Source organism: Monopterus albus, unplaced genomic scaffold (genome assembly GCF_001952655.1).
Source record: "Monopterus albus unplaced genomic scaffold, M_albus_1.0 scaffold66.1, whole genome shotgun sequence".
NCBI classification, from domain to species: Eukaryota; Metazoa; Chordata; class Actinopteri; order Synbranchiformes; family Synbranchidae; genus Monopterus; species Monopterus albus.
Window position 1 is genome coordinate 1172936 of NW_018127946.1, and position 22717 is coordinate 1195652.

At 40.2% G+C, this 22717-nt stretch overlaps 3 protein-coding genes across 4 annotated transcripts; 1 reads left to right on the forward strand and 2 right to left on the reverse strand.

Annotated features, from left to right (window-relative positions):
- Window positions 1–5386: 5386 nt before the first annotated feature.
- On the reverse strand, window positions 5387–9965 carry pigr (polymeric immunoglobulin receptor). Of its 2 annotated transcripts, none has more exons than XM_020604554.1 (8): window positions 9838–9965; window positions 8872–9204; window positions 8664–8745; window positions 8247–8473; window positions 6441–6534; window positions 6171–6256; window positions 6008–6057; window positions 5387–5876 (listed from the first exon to the last, which is right to left on the reverse strand). In XM_020604554.1, the coding sequence occupies exons 1-8, from the start codon at window positions 9884–9886 to the stop codon at window positions 5793–5795; spliced, it is 1005 nt and encodes a 334-aa protein (XP_020460210.1). In that variant the 5' UTR covers window positions 9887–9965; the 3' UTR covers window positions 5387–5792. The 2 variants fall into 2 exon arrangements, with proteins under 2 accessions (XP_020460210.1, XP_020460209.1); XM_020604553.1 differs by having other exon boundaries at window positions 6441–6537; window positions 9838–9964.
- Window positions 9966–11737: 1772 nt separating this feature from the next.
- On the reverse strand, window positions 11738–16162 carry dad1 (defender against cell death 1). Its single transcript, XM_020604556.1, has 3 exons — window positions 15786–16162; window positions 15001–15162; window positions 11738–11947 (listed from the first exon to the last, which is right to left on the reverse strand). Exons 1-2 carry the CDS (start codon window positions 15994–15996, stop codon window positions 15032–15034), a joined length of 342 nt encoding a protein of 113 aa, XP_020460212.1. The 5' UTR covers window positions 15997–16162; the 3' UTR covers window positions 11738–11947; window positions 15001–15031.
- A 467-nt stretch (window positions 16163–16629) lies between these two features.
- Window positions 16630–22391, forward strand: abhd4 (abhydrolase domain containing 4, N-acyl phospholipase B). Its single transcript, XM_020604522.1, has 8 exons — window positions 16630–16834; window positions 18105–18190; window positions 18496–18600; window positions 18703–18991; window positions 20897–21084; window positions 21170–21281; window positions 21381–21567; window positions 21708–22391. The coding sequence occupies exons 1-8, from the start codon at window positions 16782–16784 to the stop codon at window positions 21795–21797; spliced, it is 1110 nt and encodes a 369-aa protein (XP_020460178.1). The 5' UTR covers window positions 16630–16781; the 3' UTR covers window positions 21798–22391.
- The last annotated feature ends 326 nt before the right edge of the window (window positions 22392–22717 follow it).

Here is a 22717-nt window from a genome sequence, read left to right on the forward strand (position 1 = left end):
TCATTAAGCAGCATTCTAATCCCCCTGCCCACTAGGGTCTGGCTGAATAACAATAGTGCCATGTTTAATAGGGTGCATGTATGCTCGTGCAGTGCATGGCCTTCATAGCAGTTGTCAGAGTCACTTGTGCTTCAGCATGGCCCTCCATGGTTTCTACTGATGCCTTATTATCTGCAGAAGCTGCACACAAGGTGGGTACAAATGTATTGACTGGCAAAACTCAAGGTGTTACAGAAATGTAATGCATCTAGGCATCAGAAAGGTTTGGAATGTTTTCACATTGAATGGAAAAAAATACACAAAAAACCTGCATTTCAGTGTATAGAGCCGTGTGGAGACTGGCATCAACCTCCTGCTTTTCTTTACCTTTTTAAAAAGAATGTTTGTAGTGTCTGGTCAAGAAAAATGAAGCATTTTTCTGCATGAAAAACCCAAGCACACACACCAGCTATACATAACATAAAGGACAGTGTATCAGACAGGGTTGACCTCCATCTAGTGGCCACACTGATTTAACTTGAAATGCATTGTGATTAACAACTGAGTCACTGCAGCATCAAGACAAGGGTTGACCTCAGCTAGACCAGTATGGGCTACAGAACAGAATAAAATAATTTCATAAAAATTTCAGTTTTAAAAAAATATTTAAAAGCATTGGTAATACTGCAAATATACACTACACCACCAAATCACTGTGCACTCTGGTTTTCTAAAGAAGAATATTTTGTTCTTTCAGGTTTAGTTTGCAATAAAACTGGTGATCACTCTATAAATGGCCAAGTAATTGATTATTCATGAGGATAGAAAAGTAAAAAAAAAACTCACCACCATTCTAAATGAAAATACTTCCAAATGGGCAATGTAAATAATTATAGTCATAAATGTTTTAAACACAGCAAAACCTTTATTTGAATTTAATAAAATTAAAGAAATAAGCTTGATCATTTAGAATGACCAGTGATATAATGTATCTACCATGTTCCTCTAATTTAACTTTTATCTACCCAGGTAAGTCCTGTTAAGGTTGGACTGCTATATAAAAAGTAGCAGATGACCCAAATCAGGTTACGAATTAAACAAAACAGTTAACAATACTAAAATGGGACTAAAGTAAGAAGAGGTACAGTTAGCAAAGGAGTCATTTATAATTTACCAGTCATTCACAGTATTTTTGATATCAGATTCTCAAATTTAAATCTTTACAGACTACAGTATTTAATGTGACTGCATGGAGCAGAAACATGAGGTCTTTTATTCCTATTTCTGTCCATACATTAGGAGCAGAAATCAGATAGCCATTCAGTTGGCACCTAGCTTAAAATAATACAACCTAATACAACAGTCCTTCAGTAAACCCTATAAATCTTATGAAGGTAGGAATTATTGCAGGATATATTAGACTGCATATATTTGAGCTTGGTGTACCTAAAAAACTGCCAACTGAGTGTATCTTACGCTCTGAGGTAACAATTGTATAATCAGCTCTGTGAAATAGGTAGAAATATGGTGAGGTTTGCCCACAAATAAAGTTGAAATATATAGAGATACAGTATATGTATATCACTGATCAGGCATAACATTATGACCACCTACCTAATACTGTTTACATTAGAGTCAATGTAGCAATTGGTTGGCACACTGTTGGTAGGTACTACAGACCAAGAACACCCACCAAGACCTGCAGTGTGGGAGATGCTCTGACCCAGTCATCTCACCATCACAGTTTGGCCCTTGTCAAAGTCACTCAGATCCGTATGCATGGCTGTTTTTCCTGTTTCCGACACATCAACTTTGAGGACTGAATGTTCACTTGCTGCCTAATATACCCCACACACTGACAGGTGCCACTTTAACAGATAGTGTTATTCACTTCACCTCTCAGTGGTCATAATGTTATGCCTGATCGGTGTATGTACGTATGTACACATATATATATATATATATACATATATATATACTGTTGATTTTGTTGGTGTCATCAACAATAAGCTACTAAATGCAGAATAGTAATTCAGAGTGGTCAGAGTGAAAGGTGAAAGCAACGTCACTTTTTCTGAGTGCAGCCCAGCATCAAATAAAGACCGGTGACCTTTATGTTTCCTGAGTAGCCTCTGCCAGTAGCAGCAGCGCTGACCCAACGTGATGAAGGGTCTTGAAAAGCAAGAACTACTTTACTTTGCTGTAATATCAATAGTATGCTCACTGAAAACCATAATTCACAGCCACAAGAAAAACATTACAGCCACATTCAGTCTAAGAGGTGGACATGGTTGTAATGATTCTAAGCCTACTTAACACCGCAGTGGAACACAGAATCATTAAAAACCTTATTTCTCCAAACCTCATTTGAAGGTGAGACAGTTATTACTAGGCCAGTTCATTATGTTAGGTCCTCGGCTGATATTCACTCCCCTTCCCAACCTGACAAATTAGGGTGCTCGCCGGCACGAGTGCAAGCAATCGGCTCCCCTAGATTTAAACAGAGCTCTGGCATCTGGCGGTGTTAAATGATGTTCTCAGGGATTATCTAAATTGTTTTGTTTGTCTACTTGGATGATATTCTGGTGTTCTCCTGAATGTTAGTAAACACTCACAACAAGTTGGCCAAGTTCTTCAGAGACTTCTCGAGAATCGGCTTTTCATGAAAGGTGAGAAATGTGAGTTCCACGCACCCTTGGTCACCTTCTTGGGATACATAATGGGGAAGGGGCAGATTCGAGCAAATCTCGAGAAAGTCCGAGCCGTAACCGAGTGGCCAAAACTGAACACCGAGAAAGAGGTACAACGCTTTCTCAGCTTCGCAAATTTCTACCATCAGTTTAGTCTGTTCATCCCAGATGAGCCCAGGTCTCAAGTGCTGCAGTGGGTCCACACCTCACAATTTGCCAGCCACCTGGGAGCGTGCCGTGCCGTGCCATAGCCCTGGCCAAACAGCACTTCTGGTGGCCATTGCTAGACGCCAACACCAGGGAGTTCATCTCAGCCTGCCCTACCTACTCCCAGGCGAAGTCAAACCTTCAACCACCAGCAGGAGTGCTTTGACCACTACCCGTCTCCAGTAGGCCCTGGTCCCATATCGCCTTGGTCTTTGTAACTGGTCTTCCCCCTTCACATGGCAACACTGCCATCCTGACTGCCAGATTCTCTAAGGCAGCCCAATTCATCACTCTGCCCAAACCCCCCTCAGCACATAAGACAGCATATCCCGTCGTCTAACCAGGGTCGCCCTGTGCCGCACAGTGAAGCGGAACCATTGCATAGCTGACCGCCAGTGTCGCCCCGCTCCTACCTACAATCCAGGGCAATGGGTCTGGCTCTCATTTAAGCACATTGCCCCAAAGGCGGCCTCCTGCAAGTTGATGCCTCAGTTCTTGGGGTCCTTTGTCAATGACCATGTGATCAACCCCTCTGTGGTCCGGTTGCGCCTTCCCAGGTCTCACTGCACCCATCCCACTTTCCACATATCCCAGCTCAAGCCCATGTCAGTCAGTACCCTTGTGCCCTCTGGTGGCACCCCCACCTCCCGCCCTGGATATGGAGGGTGGTCCTGGCTTCACTGTTTGGTACCTCCTGAACGTATGCCGCTGTACAGTCCCAAGAAGCCTTTCTGGGTTCCCCGCTCCTTCATTTTGGATTCCGGCTTGGTCCACGACTTCCATCGGGCTCATCCTTACTGGCCCGGTGGGTCATCTGTTAGGTCCTTAGCCGGTATTCGCACCCCTCCCTGACCTGACAATTGGGGCAATCGGCAGGGCATGCTTGCTGGCACAGGTGCAAGCAATTGGCTCCACTGCATTTAACCAAAGCTCTGGCATCTCCTCACTGCCAGTTCATTTGATACCTGTGCTATGTACCAGCTGTTGCTATTTTTTCCACTGCTCAAGTTTTTGTACCTGTTGTTCTGGACAACTCTTGTGTGTTTTTGTTTCTCTGCACTTTCCAGCTCGCTGTGCCCTGGCTCTGCACTCTCCACTCCCGGTTTCGTACTCTCCAGCTCTGCACTCCCTGGTCCTCCACTGTCAGCTCTACGCTGCCTCCTCCCTCTCCTGAGCTCCCAGCCTGTCGCCACTCCTATGCCCTGAACCCAGCTTTCCCAAGTCTCCTGCTTTCCACAGTAAATCCTCATTAAAAGTCTTGTTCATACCAGCTGTCTTATGTCCTGCCATTGGGGTCCTCCCTGTCTCATAAGCCATCAGGCTTAATACATTAGCCTGTTCAATTTACAACTTTCACACATCGTTTGAGGTTCAGTATAAGAACAGACAGTTCACTAATGAAAAGTAGAACTGTTTCTTTCAAGGTTAATTTGTGAACACCTAATAAATTCTGTTTTCATTTGCTTACTACTTAAATAAAATAAATATTCCTAATAACACTGTTCATATCAACTAAATTTGGATCCAAGTTTTCTGTCAAATACAATAGATACATCTCTTGTTATTAAATAAACTCCAAATTGAAAATGTACTCATGTCAGTTTCCTGGGCTTTCTATGCAATCAAGATTTGCCACAATTCACTTATTATTCAGTCACACTGGGCTGATTTCTTTGCAGCAGGTATATGCGACAAACTGTTGTTTAGATGGTCAGGGAACATGACCACTGTGGTTATTATGCCTGAAGAGTATATTGTTTCTTGATCAGCATTATTGGTGTTAACTGTTGATATGATTAAAATACAATTCATTACATACCACAGATATGTGAACTTCTGAACAGAGCTGCAACTTTAGATGTAATGTCATGTCATGGCATGGACACTCCCAGAAGACCATACACAATTTCTAAAATGTTTTAATCATGTGTAGTTTTCATATTCTGCAGAATAACATTTTCAGAAATTTTTTATTAAAATGAACCAATTGTTTCCAGGAAATTCCTCTGAAAATCTCTTTATCAAACTTTACTATTTCCCTTATATTTCCCTCAACTCTGTGCAAAGTTCCCATGCTCACGCTAGACATCGACGTAGCCTAGTATTTGGCAGCTACAGCAGAGATCCTGGTGTTTCCCTCATGAGCTGGTGGAGATCCAAACAGAACTAGATGTAGATAAAATATTGGACTTGCATTTGTCCAGGGGAACAAAAAATGAATTGACTGAATGTTAATGTTGCTCCACATCTCCTCAATTTGTCATTAGCTAGCAACTTTGCCATATTAACTAAAAAGGTCATAATATGTCATGTTGTAATCAACAACAATCAGTTGTTGCAAGTAACTCCAACAATCATTTGCATAATTCCCCTTTAAATAGTAACCTACCAAATTAATAAGTGCTTTCCATGAAAATTCATAGAAAATGATCAGAAAATGACTTATTTGTAAAATAAAGCATTACCATTTCATTTCTCTGCAAAAATACAAATCTGCTGGAGAAACAATAAATACTACAGTATATTTATTTTGTTGGTCAAAAAGAAATACAATTTAATTACACAGAATCATACTGGAATCAGACTACATCAGTCAGGGTTGTATCAATCAGGTGATATTGTATCAGTGTTATACTTTTGACTAAATGAAACAGAAGACTGCATGATTATATCTTTCAAAAATGTCTCACGGCAGAATTACTCTGTTGCAAGATATCCAGGTTAAACTACAGTAGTTGCATATGGGAAGTAGCAAGCAGAAAACATCATGAATGTCTGTAAATTTGGTATGGTATGTAATAGACAAAAAAACACTAGCAAGAGAGCATGTGTTCTATGCAGTGAACTAACACAAAAATTACATTCAGTTACAAAGAGTAACAACAAACATTGCATTGATTAAGGCCCCAACTAAGCTCAGTAAATATGTACATTGTGGTAATCCTTGTTACGGAAAATGCCAGCAACATTTTGTAGGTCACCTACATCCACTGACTGCTCCTATGGGACACAGAAAGAAAAATCAATGCTATAATGAGTAAAACATATCCTTGATAATGGTGTTTTTTTTTTTTAAATGGGCTAGTGTGTAATAGAATAGTGACAGACGTTTTAATTAATGGGAGGCTTACACTGAGCGGTGCTCTCGCCTCCTTGTCGTGTCTTTGCACAGGATACGGCCCTAGAGATATATTGTGGGGGTCATTTTACTCAGACATATGTAATGCATTTACAGTATTTCACAGACTTATAAAAGAGGTTAGTGGCATGGTTCTGCCCAGATGTAATACTTACTGTGCACGTTCCACATTTTTCTTGCCCATATGGCCGAGCCAACAAGGAGCATTATAGAGCACACAGTCAAAGACATCAAGATGTGCCTGAAGCACAAACACAAGCACACAGTGGTCTGGAGAGGTAGTCCAGCTCAGGCTCACACTAACAAATGGATATACCTCAACAACAGTGGTATGATTATGACAGAGGTCATGATGGTTAATGGTATGAAAGGCATCAATGTTTAAGTTCAGGTTAAAAAGTGACAGGACAGTGCTTCACTCTTACCTATGGCTGTCCACGTTCTGTTTAATGATGGGTTTGGGTGGAGCCAGGTGTGCAACAGCCTGACCTGATGTAAATGGGGATGTTACAGACGGCGCTGCTGAAGATAAAGATATACACAGAACAAAAAAATGATGTAAACAATGTACTGCTATGAGTAGCAGCAGCAGCGTTGATAACATCAGTATTCTTGATAAGTGATTTGATAATCAATACCTTCTACACCTGGAGACCTAAGAGCCCCAGCCATCTGTCACAAATACATATTGATCTTTAAAGCTGCACTTGGCTCCCTCTCATTTCAGGAGCTTGTCATGTTGAAAGACCACACAGTCAGACCATTGTGCTTCTTTTCATATCTGCAGTGCCTGGTTTAAATAGTTGTCAGTGACATTTAAGTTTTAAATCTCAAGTCAGATCACCATCTAAACGACTCATAGGACACTAATTTGTTTCATCCTCATGATAACTGAAATCTCACAGTGAAAACTGAGCTTGTGAGATTGGGACCAGCTTTGTGAGGCTCACGGTTTAGAATAGTTTTTAAAATTGCACTAATCTACATTTCTATTTTAACAATAAGTCAAATACCTATGCATGATGTGAAAGTGGTCGCTCAAACTCAGAGATAGAGTATATCAACCAAGCAGCTCCCCACAGTTCTGTTGAGCATTTTAGTGTCCGTATTCTCATTGTTTTGGTTTTCCAGCTTGCAACATTACTGTTCTGATTTACTCTCACTGGTTTCATGAACCTTATTTCCAGCCACAGCAGTAGGCTTTTTTCAGAGAGAAGGCTCTCATAAAACCCACTGTAAACTATCTGTCAGCTCTAAACAGCAGATACACAAAGTTGGATAGCTGGTGAACACAGTATAGCATTTATAAGTTTATGAACTGGATATTTTTCCCCTGGAGTTTGTAGAAACCAAAACAAATGTAAAAGGAAAGTGAATATTTATATTCACCAGAGGCCAGAAACACACTTTTAATGGAGTGCTAATATTGCCCAGTGGATGTGTAAATAGGCTGTTTGCTAAAACTTTTGCCATTTCACCTACATGTCAGTGTTGTGTTTTCTTGTTCCACTGCCCTCAAGTGCTAAAAAAAATCAATACTGCTGTAAATAAAAACCTTGCCTAGTTCAGTTTCAACAGTGAATCAAATAGGAACAGCTCACCTAGACTGTCTAAATCTCCTCTGATTGCCAAAAAAATTGACAAGAAAAATTGGAATACATATATTTTAAATTTAAAGGGGAAGTAACTAAGATATTACACTTTGATAAGTGAAGTTAACTATTTTTGCACAACCATCCATGGTGTTCTTTTGCACAGAGAGAAAGAACAAAACCAGGGTCAACATTTGGCTTTGGCTTGAGTGTTAAAAGCAGCAAAAGGCCTTAAATTTGATTTAGACAAGGCATTCTTCCCTTTGGATGCATTAGAGTCTAAAGCTAATGTGTTTGTTTTAGCAACATTAGCGACCTAGCATGCCCATGAGTTTACCTTTGTGTTGAATTAATATGACTTTAACTTTCTAGTAATTTGAGCTTTGTGTAATGTTAGTGCTTTATATGGCATTAGCAGTAACCAGTGTTCTTCTAGATTGCCATATTAATTTGTTAGCCAGCTAACACTTGCCTGGAGGCTGCATTTTGAGTTTATGAGGTCGCTAGGAAACAGGGTGTGATGAGAGGGGCAAAGAGCAGTTTGGAGAGGCTTAGCAGTTTGTTTTGAGTCTCACTAGACCCTCTAATGGATGACAAGAAATCAGGTAGAGTAGCCTTAACAACTATTTCTCAACCTACTAGTTGTGGGTTGGGGTGTGACCAGCACATGCACCGCTTCCCGAGCCTGTTCTGTAGAACACAAGTACCAGCCAGTATCTCTCATCTGCAGCTTCTTTAAAGTTACAGTGAACTTCCCAGTTCTGTCATCACTGATGGCCACTGAAGTGTCTTCGTAGTTCCCTTCAGAATCTGTCTGCAGACAGGAGCTCCAGTCACCGCTCCGACACCACTTCTTCTTTTTTTCTCTGTTGGAAAGCAGCCACAGATTAGTCAGTGAAGGTTGACTATTCATTAAAACGTTTGACTAAAACTGAAGAATTCAGACTACTAACCTTTTTTCAGGTTAGTGATGTTTTAATGTTAATTTAAAAGCAAGGATTTAGCATGGTCTTCTTTTAAAAGTGAAACAGTTGTTATAACTAGAAAATAAAATACCTGTATCTCTCACTATAGAGGCATTCAGCTGTGACACTACTCCCTTCTTCCCCAGTCAGTTGGCTGTTCACTATTGACATACCTGCAAGGGAAAAATTCAATATATACTGAGAACTTGCATTTGTAATTTAAGCATTTGAAATGCATGCATTTTTGCCCATTACAGAGCAATAAAGGATTATTTGTTCAAAATCACTCCATTTCTCACCATGAATGACTTTGATGTAAGTGTAAGCGATGTCATCAGCATGCCATATGCCTTCTATCTCCACACCACACATGTACCACCCAGAGTCTTCCACCTTTAGGTCATTCATAGTCACTGTGAACACCAGCTGGACAGGGTCGTCCAAAATGCTCACTTTGTCTTCAACCAGGGTGGCATCTGTTTGGGCTAAGATGCTGCAGAAGCTTCTCATCCTTCCCGAACACCAGTATTTCACATAGCTGGCATACTGTGGCTCATAATGACAGGGGACCGTGAGAGATCGACCCTCCAGGACCGCAAACTCTTCCACAGTAGTTACCCTACACAGGAAGACTGATGGAAAGTGGAGATGAATGAATGTTGAACACTAGTTTGAACTAAAACTTTCAGTTATGCTGCAGTCAGAACAGAACAGCTACTCACAATGGACATTTCTTATCTCTGACTGAGTAATGGTGGAAAGTGGCCTTAAGCAATACTTGTATCTCATTTATGGCTTCATTTTCCTCTGTAACAAAACACATTAGCATCCCTCTCCATACATCTTATTTCAGAATTGGATTATCCCTCTATATTACACATTTGAGGGGACAAATATAACAGGATTTTGAGGATTTCACAAAATAAACAAACATATTCTTGCCAAGGGGCAAAGTACCAAAACCAAAAAAGTACCAAAAAAAAAAAGCCTGATAGAGCTCCTGCAGATGGCAAATGGCAACTTTAGCAACCTTTGTAGTTTGTCTCCAACAATTGATGAATACTGTAATAAAATAGGAAGTGAAGCATAAGAAATATTACATTGTAGCACCAGCACTAGCCAAAGGCGCAATAATAAAGATAGTGGCAGCAGAATAGACACTCCCTAGGACTCTTTTTTTCCATAAATAATCTGCAGGGAAAAACCACTACAGGCTTATTTAACAACTTTGGTAACCATATAACATCAGTAGTTAGAGTTTTTACCTGGGATCCATGATAACAGGTTGAGGGTGAGTATGAGGAGCTGTGGCATGTTTCAGTTTAGCAAGTAATTTCTCTCTCTTGTCTAAACACAAGTTTTGCAATGCCAACATCCCCTAGGTCATGTGACCATAAGCAGGATCGGGATGTTCCAAATATTAACTATATAGGTGCCAGTTGTATTTTAACTGTGGGGGATACTTTCTGCAAACTTGTAGCCAAATTCACTCACTGCAGTGGTGATGTTAAATTCAAATGATTTGTCTGTGAATTTGTTTACAAACTGGATCACTTCCATGACCTAAAGGTGTACAGTATTCCTGGTGTTGTTTTCATGAAAGCTTTTAAAGAGTGAGAACAAAGCACATTAATTGAAGAGCTGAAGGTATATTTTAGTAAAGTCACACATTTACTTATGTCTTGTTCTTCAACATCCACAGAGGATTTATTTGCAATGCTTTCATTCCATGGATGCAGAGAATTCATTTGGCAGGCTACAATAAAACTGTTTGATTTTAATGCCTGAAAACTTTGGATTTGGTCCAGTCTTCATTTGTTGTACTTCCAGCTCTTTCAGTAACTGATTTAACAAACAGTTTTCACCAGCTTTTCAGTTTGGTCCGTGAAGGGTGTCGAGGACGTCCCTCAAATCTCTTGGTTTTTCCTTGAACTACAAAGCCATGTATGGTCTTCCATTTCCTGTAAAAAGGTGGGCAGATCTCAGAACTGAAACTGAACTTCTCCTGTGATAGTTTTGGCAGAAACGAAACTTAACAAAAGGAATATTTCCAGCCACTCAAGTTCCATGACATATCCCAATATCCTGACATTCCTTTTAGTTTTATGGAAAACAGTGGCTTGAAATAGAATTAATGTTTTTCTGAATTGCTGCATCAAACTAAGCAACATCATCTAGACAGTCACAACTTTCCCTCAGTCTTTCAGTGCACATACTGTAAGTCTAATTAAAATATGGGGAAATGTTTTGCCATCATTCCCCACTTTGTCCTAGTTTGACTCTGAAATATCATATTTGTAATGTATGCAATCTTTCCTACAGCGGTCGTGCCTTTTAATCTGTTTTCATTATTAGGATTATTATATTCATTGCTTAGTGGTTTGACAGCAATACCAGTACTTTGCCCAGTAGGCTAATACATATAGTTAATGGCATCGTTTCTCTTCCAGTACAATGTACTGTGGGGAAGGGTGGAAAGCACATTTACTGTAGTTGTACTTTGAGTACATTTCTATGGTACTTAAAATGCTATTGCACTGCATTAAGAAGGAAACATTGTACTTTTTACTACACTACATTTGACAGCTTTAGTAACTTTGCAGGTTAAGATTAAAAATCATTAACGCAGTGTAAAAAATATCTAGAATCAGCTCCACTTGGACTAATTACAACATTAAAATGTGACTTGCATGTAAATAAAACCAGTGATCAATCATTATGGAATAGTACACGGTCCTTTTTATTGAATAGTGAGTATTTTTACATTTAAATTTAATTCAGTGTCACTGATTATATTTACGTATTGTTTTGAATGGAAGACTTTTACTTGTAGAATTTTTAAAGTGGGATTGCCACTTTGGGTAAAGGACCTAATTATTCAGAGGTTTTCAACCCGTGGTCCGGGGCCCTCTGGCGGTCCACAAAGGCATTGCAGGTGGTCCCTGATGATGCATTCAACAATGTAGCTTCAAAATTCAAGTCAGCACAATAACGAGAGGACACCTGTACAGCACTGTCTTACTACTGTGACACTGGCTCGTGATTGACTTAAACTCTGGCGGGGAGACTGTGATGTTTAAATATAAACCTGCCTGAAACTGTCTTAGTGAAATCAAGAATTTTCTTATAACAAACTGGCAAGAACATTTCGGAGCTGCTTCAGAATTCACAAGATCATTTCAGATGTTTTTATTTCTTTGCCTCAGTGCAAAAAGGGAATGCTTCACAAATTTTACACAAAGAAGGACCAAAAATCAACAATTATCAGCAAGAAAATGATACTGCATCATAGGTCACAAGATGCCTGGATGGTACAAATGTAGACATGGCATCATTTCTTGAAGGGGAGTTGTGATGACTTCTCTTGTGGGGATCCTTGAGCAAAAACACAAAAGGTGGTAAGGTTAGTGACACTGAGGTTATGAAAGTAGAAAAAAAGAGAATACAGTATGGCTTTCCAATCTGCACCCAAGTTTAAAAATTACATCCTAACACCATTTTCTAGTGATGGGTAGATGAGGTGTCATGAAGCGTTTCGACACATTGCCAAACTGTATTGATACTGTGTCGATACTGTGTCACTGAATACTGACACCTGCTGGACCTTAAAAATCCCTACAGGTAACCTAGTTGACAGACTCAACTGACGCTGATTTGATGACCGAGTATATACAATAATATAATTTAAGTCATTGTATTTTATATTGTATTATTTCATATCTTCATTTAAATTTAAAATTTCCTTGATATTTTTAGATAAACGTTTTGAAATTGAGTCTGTTACGCTTTTTTGATACAACTTCTCCAGCTGTAGAAAACACCTGCTCACACAGCACAGATGAGGCTGGAGTGCAGAGAAATTGTAAGGCAAGTCGGAAGAGGTTTGGATAGATTGCCTTTTGGTTGTCCCAGTATCTCATAGGATCCTGGGACCTGGCAATATTGCCCTCTGCCAGGTATCTCTGCACCTCCTGGATGGCATCAGCTGTGGCAGAGATTTGTTTTGGCAGATGCATCCCGTTGACATATGCGCTTCCTTATAAACACAGTTTGTCAGTTCGAAACAGTTCCTGTATCGGTCACGTGACTTTCTTAAAGCGATACGCGCACCGACATGGGGTTTTGCTCTACGAGCTCAACGCATGTGGTGATGCATCGGTGTTGCCGGACCCATCACTACCATTTTTTATGGAAACAAAAGCACTACGTGGTCTGAACGAACAGGGGTATACTTCTTTTACAAGGAGAAACCAATACGATAAAGCATATACCTGCATCTGTATAAAAACCCCTTTCTTGTTTAGTGAGAGAACTACACTATATGCACATCCATATTGCAGGATTGACTTTCTCATATTTAAAAATGCTGACTGTACTTTTAGGGGACTTTTACACCTAAGTGATAACATCTGCCAAAGGCACAGATTATGTTCTTGCCAGTGTGTGTTGATTTGTTTCTTAACAGCATAACACAACAAATAATGAAGGGATTTTAATGAAACCTTTTGGAGAAGTAGGGTATGGGCCACAGAACAATTGATTAGATTTTAATGGTAATCTGTATCATAATTTGGATACAGGAATATTTTAAAGATTATTCACCATTCGCCCTATTCCGGTATCCCATAATACCTTGCACCCAGACAGTTCCAGGTGTAGAGACTATAGCAGGCATCTATGAGAAAACAACACCACCACATCCAGTCGGATGTAAAACTTATTATATGGGAAATTTCTGTACTGCTCCAGGCTGTACAAATGAATCTGGGAAAGGCTCAATATATTAAAAGGTTGCATTACACTTTCCTGTTAAATGATCCAAAACGCCTCAATTTTTGGATTAAGGCAATCCAGCGAGCAGCCTGGCATCTCCCAAACAATCAGGCTGAATTTGTTCTAACCATTTAAAAAAATACAATATTTTTCTGATAATAATGTAGCGAAATAATGCTATATATTAAATGTTGAGATGAGCTATGATTGGTGAAATATATACAAATTGTTCAAGTGTACGGCATGACAACCAAGTCTCTATAGGCTATGGCATGCTGTAGTCAAGCTTAGTTGAGTTTAAAATAATGGAGTGCTGCCTTTGTTCTATTGTGATCCCACTATTTTAATAGAAAACATTTAACTTCAATAGAAAACAAACTTACATTATAACCAGGTTTCTACTGTCAGAACCTAACAAGTGGTACACCGCATGCTTCCCTTAACCATCACCTGGCATAACCTCACGAGTCTCAGTTTAGAGAAAGGGACTGTGCTTCTCTCACACACATGCACACAGACTAGAGCAGAGACAGAGATCACTTCGTAGTCTAACAATCAGCCAGTAACAGAGGCTGTATGAGCAGTTTATCAAACAGCTGTTAAACAAGCAGAACTTGCAGAAATGTAACATCTTCACCGGTTTGAGGGTCAAACTATCATGGGAATCTCACTTTCTCAGCATTATGATGAAACCGAGTTGACTTTGGCAGAGGTTGCAAACTCTGTGCTGTCTAGTCTGGTCTGAATCTTCAGATTTTTCAGTGGTGTTTTATTCAAAATATCAGATATGACAGTGCCTCAGACCACAGGACTAGAATTTGACCCAACCAAGAGAGGTGGTTTCAGTCCAGATCAAACTGAACCATGGTTCAGTTCCTTTCTAGTGTGAAAGCACTTATTGGGATGGTTTGGACGTTTGGACTGATTACAGGAATTTGAGACAGCATAGTCATCCAAACACCAGAAGAAGAATACAACTGGAAGAGATTTAAGTATGAGCTGCGGGAGCACCATGGGATGGGTATTTTTTGCACTATGGCGTTCATATGGTGAATCAGAATTTGTTTCAAGTACTGTGCTTGAAGTTGGTGCTGCTGGTGGCAATGCAATAACAACACTATAGTGGCAACAAAATGAAACTGTTCTTTCATTTTCTTTTTCAGACGGAAAAGGCTACTCATGGACAACATTTCGACATCAGACTCGATCAAACCAAACATGTCAATTATAGGGAGATGCAGCCCATGTAGGTGATGACGACAGGACATAAGTATGTCATGCAAGGTTCTTTAGTGCACTCACAAAAGTGCAATGTGAAACAAAAACTACCCGGAACAAATGTATACAATTTAACAAAAACATGAACCTTGTTTCTGACTCTCAGGTGTGAAAACACCCTTAATTAACATAATATCAGTCAAACAAGGAGGTAGGTTTAAGCTCCATATACATAAAGTCAGTATGAAGTATACAACTGGAAAAGAAATTAAAAATCTAAATTTATGGATTACTGGATGCTGAAGGTGTTAAAACAACAGTTATTAAGTAAGTGTAAATACATCCATCGCTGTTAGAACTAGACTGTGACAACAGGTTTGAACAAAACTGTCATTTTAAGAACCCAACTCCTAAAATAACAAATGTGAAATATACACCTGTACACCATGAGCTCGAAGCATGTCTGTCTCAACCAATGAAGTTCATCACAACCAGATGGAGGACAGTGTGAGCGAACAGAAAGTCAGCGAAGGCTCTCTCTGGGGAGACAGACAGGAACTCTCCTTTGTTCTGTGGGTTGATCTGGATACGCAGACACACTAAGAAAAACAACAGACACCAATGAATTTGTATTAGTTGTGCACACCTTAAACCCACAAATTACAATATAGAAGCCCCAAGTGGCAAACATGTGATTTGACTATATAAGTAAAATTTTACTTTGTTTACTAAAACTCTTGTCAAGTTGTTGGTAAATCAGTGGCTATAGCTTGTGGTACTTTTAAATTGTACTCTATGTGACTGAACACCTCTCAGTATAACTTAACATAGCTCAATAAAAGCGCCGATTAAATGTTCAAATCAGCATCTTTCTAAAAATGTTTTAACACATTTAAATAGTAAAACCTTAATCCAATCATTTATTGCAGTGGTTCTGTATGAGAATGCCTCGGTTGTCCATTTTAAGTCAAAAACTGAGTAACAGAACACTTTCATACTCAGAAAGGTTTATAATATTATTACTTTAACATACAGTGACTACAACTCGAGTCATGGGGTTATTAGCTTGCTTGGCTAACTTGTGTCTGCACCATTGCTCGTATATACAGTCAATGGTCTGCACACACGTTTACTATCAGAAGTCCAGAGACTAATTGATACCCACAACCTGAAGTTTTGTATATGTGGACAAGTCATAACACTTAAATGAACAAGGATTTACCTCCCAGAATGAAAGAGCCCACACATGCGATAAAGCCCGACAAAAAGCTATTGAAGGGGAAAGTGCCAACGAGCAGACAGTAGAGGAACTGCAGCGCTCCTGTTAACAAGATGTACAGCAAATATGCATCCACCACTTTCAGCTTGTTAGGCGTCGTGGTGGTGTACTCCTCTAGAAACCGAGAAATAACCGATATAACTGAGTTCGACATGGTTTTGCCGCCTAATGTATAAGAAAAAACAATTTAAAAAAAACAAACAGGCAATATTAGACAAGGTTTGCACAGGCCCTTTCCCTCAGTCGAACGAGTGACGTGTCCTCACCCACCGGAACTTGCCTTGGTGTTACAGAGAATATATTCCGACATATTCTGGAAAGAGGAGCAATAGCCAGTGTTGGATAAGTATCTTTGGCACCGCCCACCCCGAGGCAGAGATGTGTAAAATTAAAAAGATCGTGTACTCTGCCAGTATTTCGAGGTGCAGCTGTGGCAACTGTATTACTCTTGACTGTATTTATCACTAACCCAATTTTATTTGGGGTCCAAGAGTGCCTGTAGTATTTTGTGAATCACTGAGTGTTACGAGGGTGTTTTTCCCATTAATTTTTAATCCATATAAAAATGCACATAGAGAATGCGGGCAGCACTAGCAATATTCCAAAACAATAAATGTACCGTACATTCATTGACTTTGGTTGCTAATAAACACTTACTATATAGTGCAGAGAAGCAGTGCGAAAATTCACTTATGGTTAACTGAACACCCCTCCAGAACAATTGGATAGAAGATGAGTGATGATTTTTGGTCACGTTGATGGATCTTATTAGTAAACGATCTCTGTGTTTGGTAAGATGACGTTAGGAATGTGGGCGATACAAAACACAAGGATCTACTATTATGTAATTTAGGGCGATTTTAAAGGAGACACGGGGGAACGTTTTGTCATTACATTATGATTGTTGACTTTTGATTAATAGATTGTAGTCACAGGAATATGTCAACCAATGCTACAACCACAGCTCCAGTGCAGAACGACTGTGAGACAGAGTAAGTATTTTTGATACGTAGCTATATGGGGGAAACATTTCCTCAACACACTGCTTCCCCTTTTAAAGTCGTGTATCAGGACATGTGTAATACACAGTGCCGTGTCACTGTACCTAAAAACTTTTCTAATCTATTTGCATGTAGCTTTAGATATTATTGTGGCGGCCCTGCCCGGCCGCCGATGTTCGTGTGTTCTGTTGTGTACAAATGGGTTTGACACTGTTGTGAAAGCTGTGCATGTATTGGTCACCACTTACTGTGTGTGGTACCGCTGTTCTGGCCAATGTGGGATGGGGGGGAAGAACAGGTGTGGGAGGGTATAAGAGGGGTGACAGGTGGGCGTGTTGGTTTGGTTCTGTTGGTGGGCGATGGTGAAGTTCTGGGAGATGTGTTGTTTATTCTTTCATTATTTTCTTTAGAGAGCTCATGGTGCCAGTTTGGACAGCGTTTCCATTTGTCTCCATACCACGTTCAATAAAACCACAAAAGACAAACCAGGTGTTCTCCTCCTTGTTGAGCCAGGTGCCGGCACACTGCTGGCTAGTTAACTGTCAGGTATCGGGTATGGGACAGGGTCAGGCCAGCTCCTCTCAACCGAGCCAGCGGGCGTCACATTATTTTAGACATTGTGTTGTATCCACGTGACAGTACTCTTAGAAAACAAATAAAAAGTTAGACATTTTAGAAAAGTGCCACCGAACTTTATACCGCGAAAATGTTACATGTACGGATGTGACATAAAAAAAACACATAAAATGACTTGTAGATGTTAAGAATTGTGGGTTTGGACAGCACGCACAGCACAGTCCTAACAGGGATTAGGTTGGGTGAAGCTGTGACTCAGCAAATCTGAACTGCATGTGGATTAGAACAGCTGAAATGCCGGGTGGTGTAGGCTACCTGGTGTATTGATGGTAAGGGTAGAAAGGTGGCTTATTTCTGCCTCCAATCTAAGGAAGTGGGCGTTGAACCCACTTCTGTTCATTGAAGACCCTAGTGCATTGAACTACTGTCAAAGTGAAATAAGTTACTAAAGAGGCCATATGTAACCAGGATTAATATTTAAACCTACACCGCTACTGTAGGTTCTGGACATTGACTTTGACAGAGTGATGGTTGTGAAACATGACTCCATAGCTCTCGTTCTCAAGACAAATAATGATAACAGTGACTACAGTGGACTCTTGCCAGTAGCATTAATATTCTGCCATCAGCATGAGTCGAACATTTCCTCCCCTATAGTTCTTCTCACATCTCTCTCTCCTGTTAGGTCAAGCTCAGTCTGGAGCTGGTGGCCTTCCTGGCGTCCAACCTCCATGTCCCTTTTGAAGACTGCAGAGTCAAAGATTCTTGCTTGTAAGAGTTTGTTCACATACACTGGCTGATAATATAACCACTATGAGCTAACAATTGTGAAAAATAATTAAGTTCATTTACTTTACACTGTTGTTTTGCTACTTTTAGTTTTAGAGTATTTTTTTGCACCACTGGGAAGTAATTGATATATTGAAGGTGGTAACCCTTTTCAAAATATTCTCCATTGTTCTCCATCTTGAGCTACTGTAAGTGTAATATGATAGCCATGACACTGGCTGCAGCAATAACACACAGCCTTGCTGGGGGTGTGCTAATCATTACACTTCTTTGTCTGATCACAACAGGTATTCAGAATGACTTGTGGGCTAGGTTTGTGACCCTACCAAACCAGGATCGAATATGGACTATGACCATTACCAACAAAGCAGTTCGCAAACCTGCAGAACAAGGTGCCACTCTCCTCTAACTCGGTTAATCAGGAGACAGCAGCTGTCATTTAATGGTTAATGTCATACCTTCTTGACATCTTCTCTCTTCTCTCTACCCCACAGCTGCTAAAATTCCCCTAGTCATGGTCCATGGTTTTGGAGGAGGGGTAGGCCTGTGGATTAGGAACCTGGACACGCTGAGCCAGTCACGGCCTGTCTACGCCTTTGACCTCCTGGGCTTTGGCAGGAGTTCCAGACCTCACTTCCCCTCAGATGCTACAAAGGCAGAGGAGCAGTTTGTCAACTCTATTGAACAGTGGAGACAGTCTGTTGGCCTAGAGAACATGATTCTGCTGGGGCATAGTCTGGGGGGGTACCTGGCTACCTCTTATGCTATTCAGTACCCTTCTAGGTAATAATGTATAAAGTATTATGAACCTCAGTAAGTCAAGTTCAACTGAAATATATTAGGCAGAGATTGTATTTGAGTATCATACACAGAATGTGTCATGTTGAACATTAGTGTTCAAAACAACAACTATGCTGAAAGTGCTAGTCGGGTGCAGTCAGTAAAAAAGCAACAGTCATCATCAAAAACTAGGGGCTTCCGCACTCTGAACGATATCTCAGAATTTTTTCTTTTTACCTTAAAAAATTACATGGCTGAAGACAGAAGCTTACGTTTCGATATGACTGCCTTCTTTAGTGTCATCAACCCACACTACAACTCAGGTATTTCTAACTACACAGTGTGATCAGTGCAGGTGATAGTGATAACACTAACCAGTGCTGACTCGTGCCAATCTAAGCAGGAACCCAGTTCAATCAATCAAGCTGAACTACAAAAGTCCAACTGATGTCATATAATTACAAATATATCCTGGTTAGTGTTAGCAAAATAAAAAAGAGCATCATCTTAAAGGGGTAGTTTGACCTTTTGGGAAATGCACGTTTGCTTTCTTGCTGAGCGTTAGTTACCACTGTCATGTCTGTTTTTATGGTAAAGGTTGACCTACCCCACCAGCCACTAAACTTAGCTTAGCATAAAGACCCCTGTAAAACCACACTTGTTATAGTTACACTTTGGTTTTTGTGCCAATTAAACAAAATGTAAAAACTCCATCAGAAAGTTTTGGTGATGCTGGTAGTTGGACTTAGTTATCCTGGGACAGAGCCAGACCAGCTGTTTCCCCAGTATTACGCTCTGTGTGCTGTAGGTTAATTTTTCCATACAGGTGGTTCTCATACAAACTCTCAGCAAAAAAACAGATAAACATATTTCTCTGTGTCACTATTCCTCTAAATAAAAATTAAAGCTACACTAATCAATATTTTTATATTAACAGTGGATCAAATGACTATAGCTGTGTCTCAGTTCAGGGGCCGCGTCCTTCGGAGGGTGCAGTATACGAAGGTCACATCTTTGTAGCCATTGTAGACTGTGAAGGTCAAACTATGGGCCAAATCGAAATGAAACAGTCTAGCAACTGTTCCTGCTTCTACCGTTGTGCTACGAAGTGCTGTTCCTCTCGCTTAGCAACCTTGACAGCTGCACTCTGCCAGCATGCAAAGAATTGTGGGACAATGTGGGCTGCGAAAGATCCACCACTTGGAGCCTTCATTACCCAGGGAAAGAAGGCCACATTTGAAGCATCCTTCAATGGGAAGGCCTTGTTGCAGTTCTGTGACACATTCGGTCTTCAAATGCAGCCTACGCAGGGTCCATCCCCTGAATTGAGATGCAGCTTGTGAGTACTGTGAAAGGGGCCGCTTGTAGGCACAAACCCATAGAGAAACACAGATCGGCAGTTCCATTCTGGTACAAAACCCATTATTTTAAGTGTCATGGCCTTAAACTTTGTTTTGGTTTAGTCTCACTTTTTGTGTGCCTGCCCATCACTGAGGACAGACAAGCACATGAAGTTAGCTAGTAGCTGGTGAGCATAGTGCAAAAAGGAGCTCTGAGGAGACAGCATATTGAATGCAAATATTGCTGTAGTTTTTTTCACTGCCCTAAGTGACCAAAAATGTGTTAATGCTGCTTTAAGCCTATATCCTGTACTAAAACACGCAAAAACATCCACAGGAATATGTTGATATGGGTGAGATACTGTATTTTCAGGTTTGCCCTTTTGCATAGTATCTATTGTCTAGTTTAGATACCTGATGAGAAAAAATTCAAAATGAGAAATTGTCTGTGTGTAGAAAATTCCAGACTTTAAGACGGTAGGTATCCAAAAAAGGCAGCAGTGCACGCAACACTATGGTGTACCTAAGCTGATAGTATATTATAAGGTATTGTGCTTTCTGTTTGCAGAGTGTCACATCTTATCCTGGTAGACCCCTGGGGCTTCCCTGAGCGACCCCAGCCAGTGACTGAGGGGGCTCAGAGTCAGTCAGCAGAGGTGGTGAAGAGGCCGCGCCCTCCTGGCTGGGTGAAAGCTTTTCTGACAGTGTTTTCCTTCTTCAACCCGCTGGCTGTCATTAGAGCAGCAGGCCCATGGGGTAAGACACAGTATGTTATTGTTTTGTCTTTTAGTGTGCTGTGCCACATAATACCCACACACTGAACGCTGTGTTACTGATTCAGGTCCAGGCTTGGTGCACAGACTCCGTCCTGATTTCAAAAGCAAATTCGATGATATCTTTGATGATAACACAATGACACAGTACATATACCACTGCAACGCACAAACCCCAAGGCAAGTCAACATGTGCTTCACATAATCCCATTTTTAACAGTGGAACGTAATGCCTGCAAGTTCTTACCACCTTTTTCCATTTCCTTTATCCCCTCGCAGTGGAGAGGTAGGTTTCCGGGTCATGGTAGAGCATCTGGGTTGGGCTAAGAGGCCAATGCTACAACGGATTCACATGTTGCCACCCTCCATGCCCCTCACCATGCTTTATGGAGAGTGGTCCTGGGTGGACAGCTCATCTGGAGACAGAGTGCTCCAGATTAGGAATCAGACCAACACCAGAGTGATGGTGAGTAAATACACAGAGACATGAGGGAAATATTATTATAAGTCTAAATTGTGCACTTCAGGTTTAAATGAGTATCATTTACTTTAGCTACATGATGTAATTGCTGACCATCCTGATTGTTTATCTGTTCCACTTCGCAGCTGATAAAAGACGCCTCTCACCATGTGTATGCCGATCAACCTGAAGAGTTCAACAAAGTGGTCCAAAATATCTGTAATTCTGTTAACTGACTACATGTGTGTTTGTATATGTCTGGGAGGAGGGGAGTATAGAGGTTGTATTATTGTTGATAGTGTCCTGAAATATAGTATGATGGATGATTTTGTTATTGGGGATTTCTAGACGTCATGTAGTTCTACATACATACAGTATGTCTGAATGTAATTAGGTTCTGAATCCTGTTCTTACTGTAAGAAGTTACTAATTTTATTGTAGCAAAGCTCTTGATATTTAACTGCTGTATTTAGTATTATGACAGAGCAGGCCCACAGCTACTGATTCACTTTTTTGTGCCTGACATCAACCGTACTATAGGTCATGCTTTCTTTGATTTTTGTTTTTCTTTTATGTCTTTCCCACAGTATAAAACAACTGTTTGTATTTTATACCTTGAAAAATGAAAAGCTTCTTTAACACGTGACCTCCTTCAGGTCTGCTACTGTAGTAACCAAGTGATGCACTTTGTGGCCCGACCAGGAGAGGTCAGTATCACATGTTACTCCCGTTAGGTTAACTGTGAGATTTAAGCTTGTTTGTAGTGGCGATGAATGGATGGTGGAAGTCTCGTAATCAGAATGTTACTTAAGTAAAACTATATACTTAATACTAATTATTATACTACATATAATAAAAATCTGATCTTTGACTTAAAAACAATTGTGAATAAAGTGTTTGTTACAAGTAGAAGCCATTACTTAAGTAGGTTTTAGTATCAAAGCATACCAAAAGTATAAGTACTCATGTGAAATGGTCCATTTCACAATAATGTATATTATTGGACTATCATTTGTAATGGATTGTCACTTTAACGTTGCATCTGGTAAAGGTTTTAATTACCTTATGTAATGGGGAGTAGCTTGTGAAGCAATAGCATTTTTTGTTTTAACCTATATAAATAGACCATTTATTTGTTATATTTTTAATTATCAGT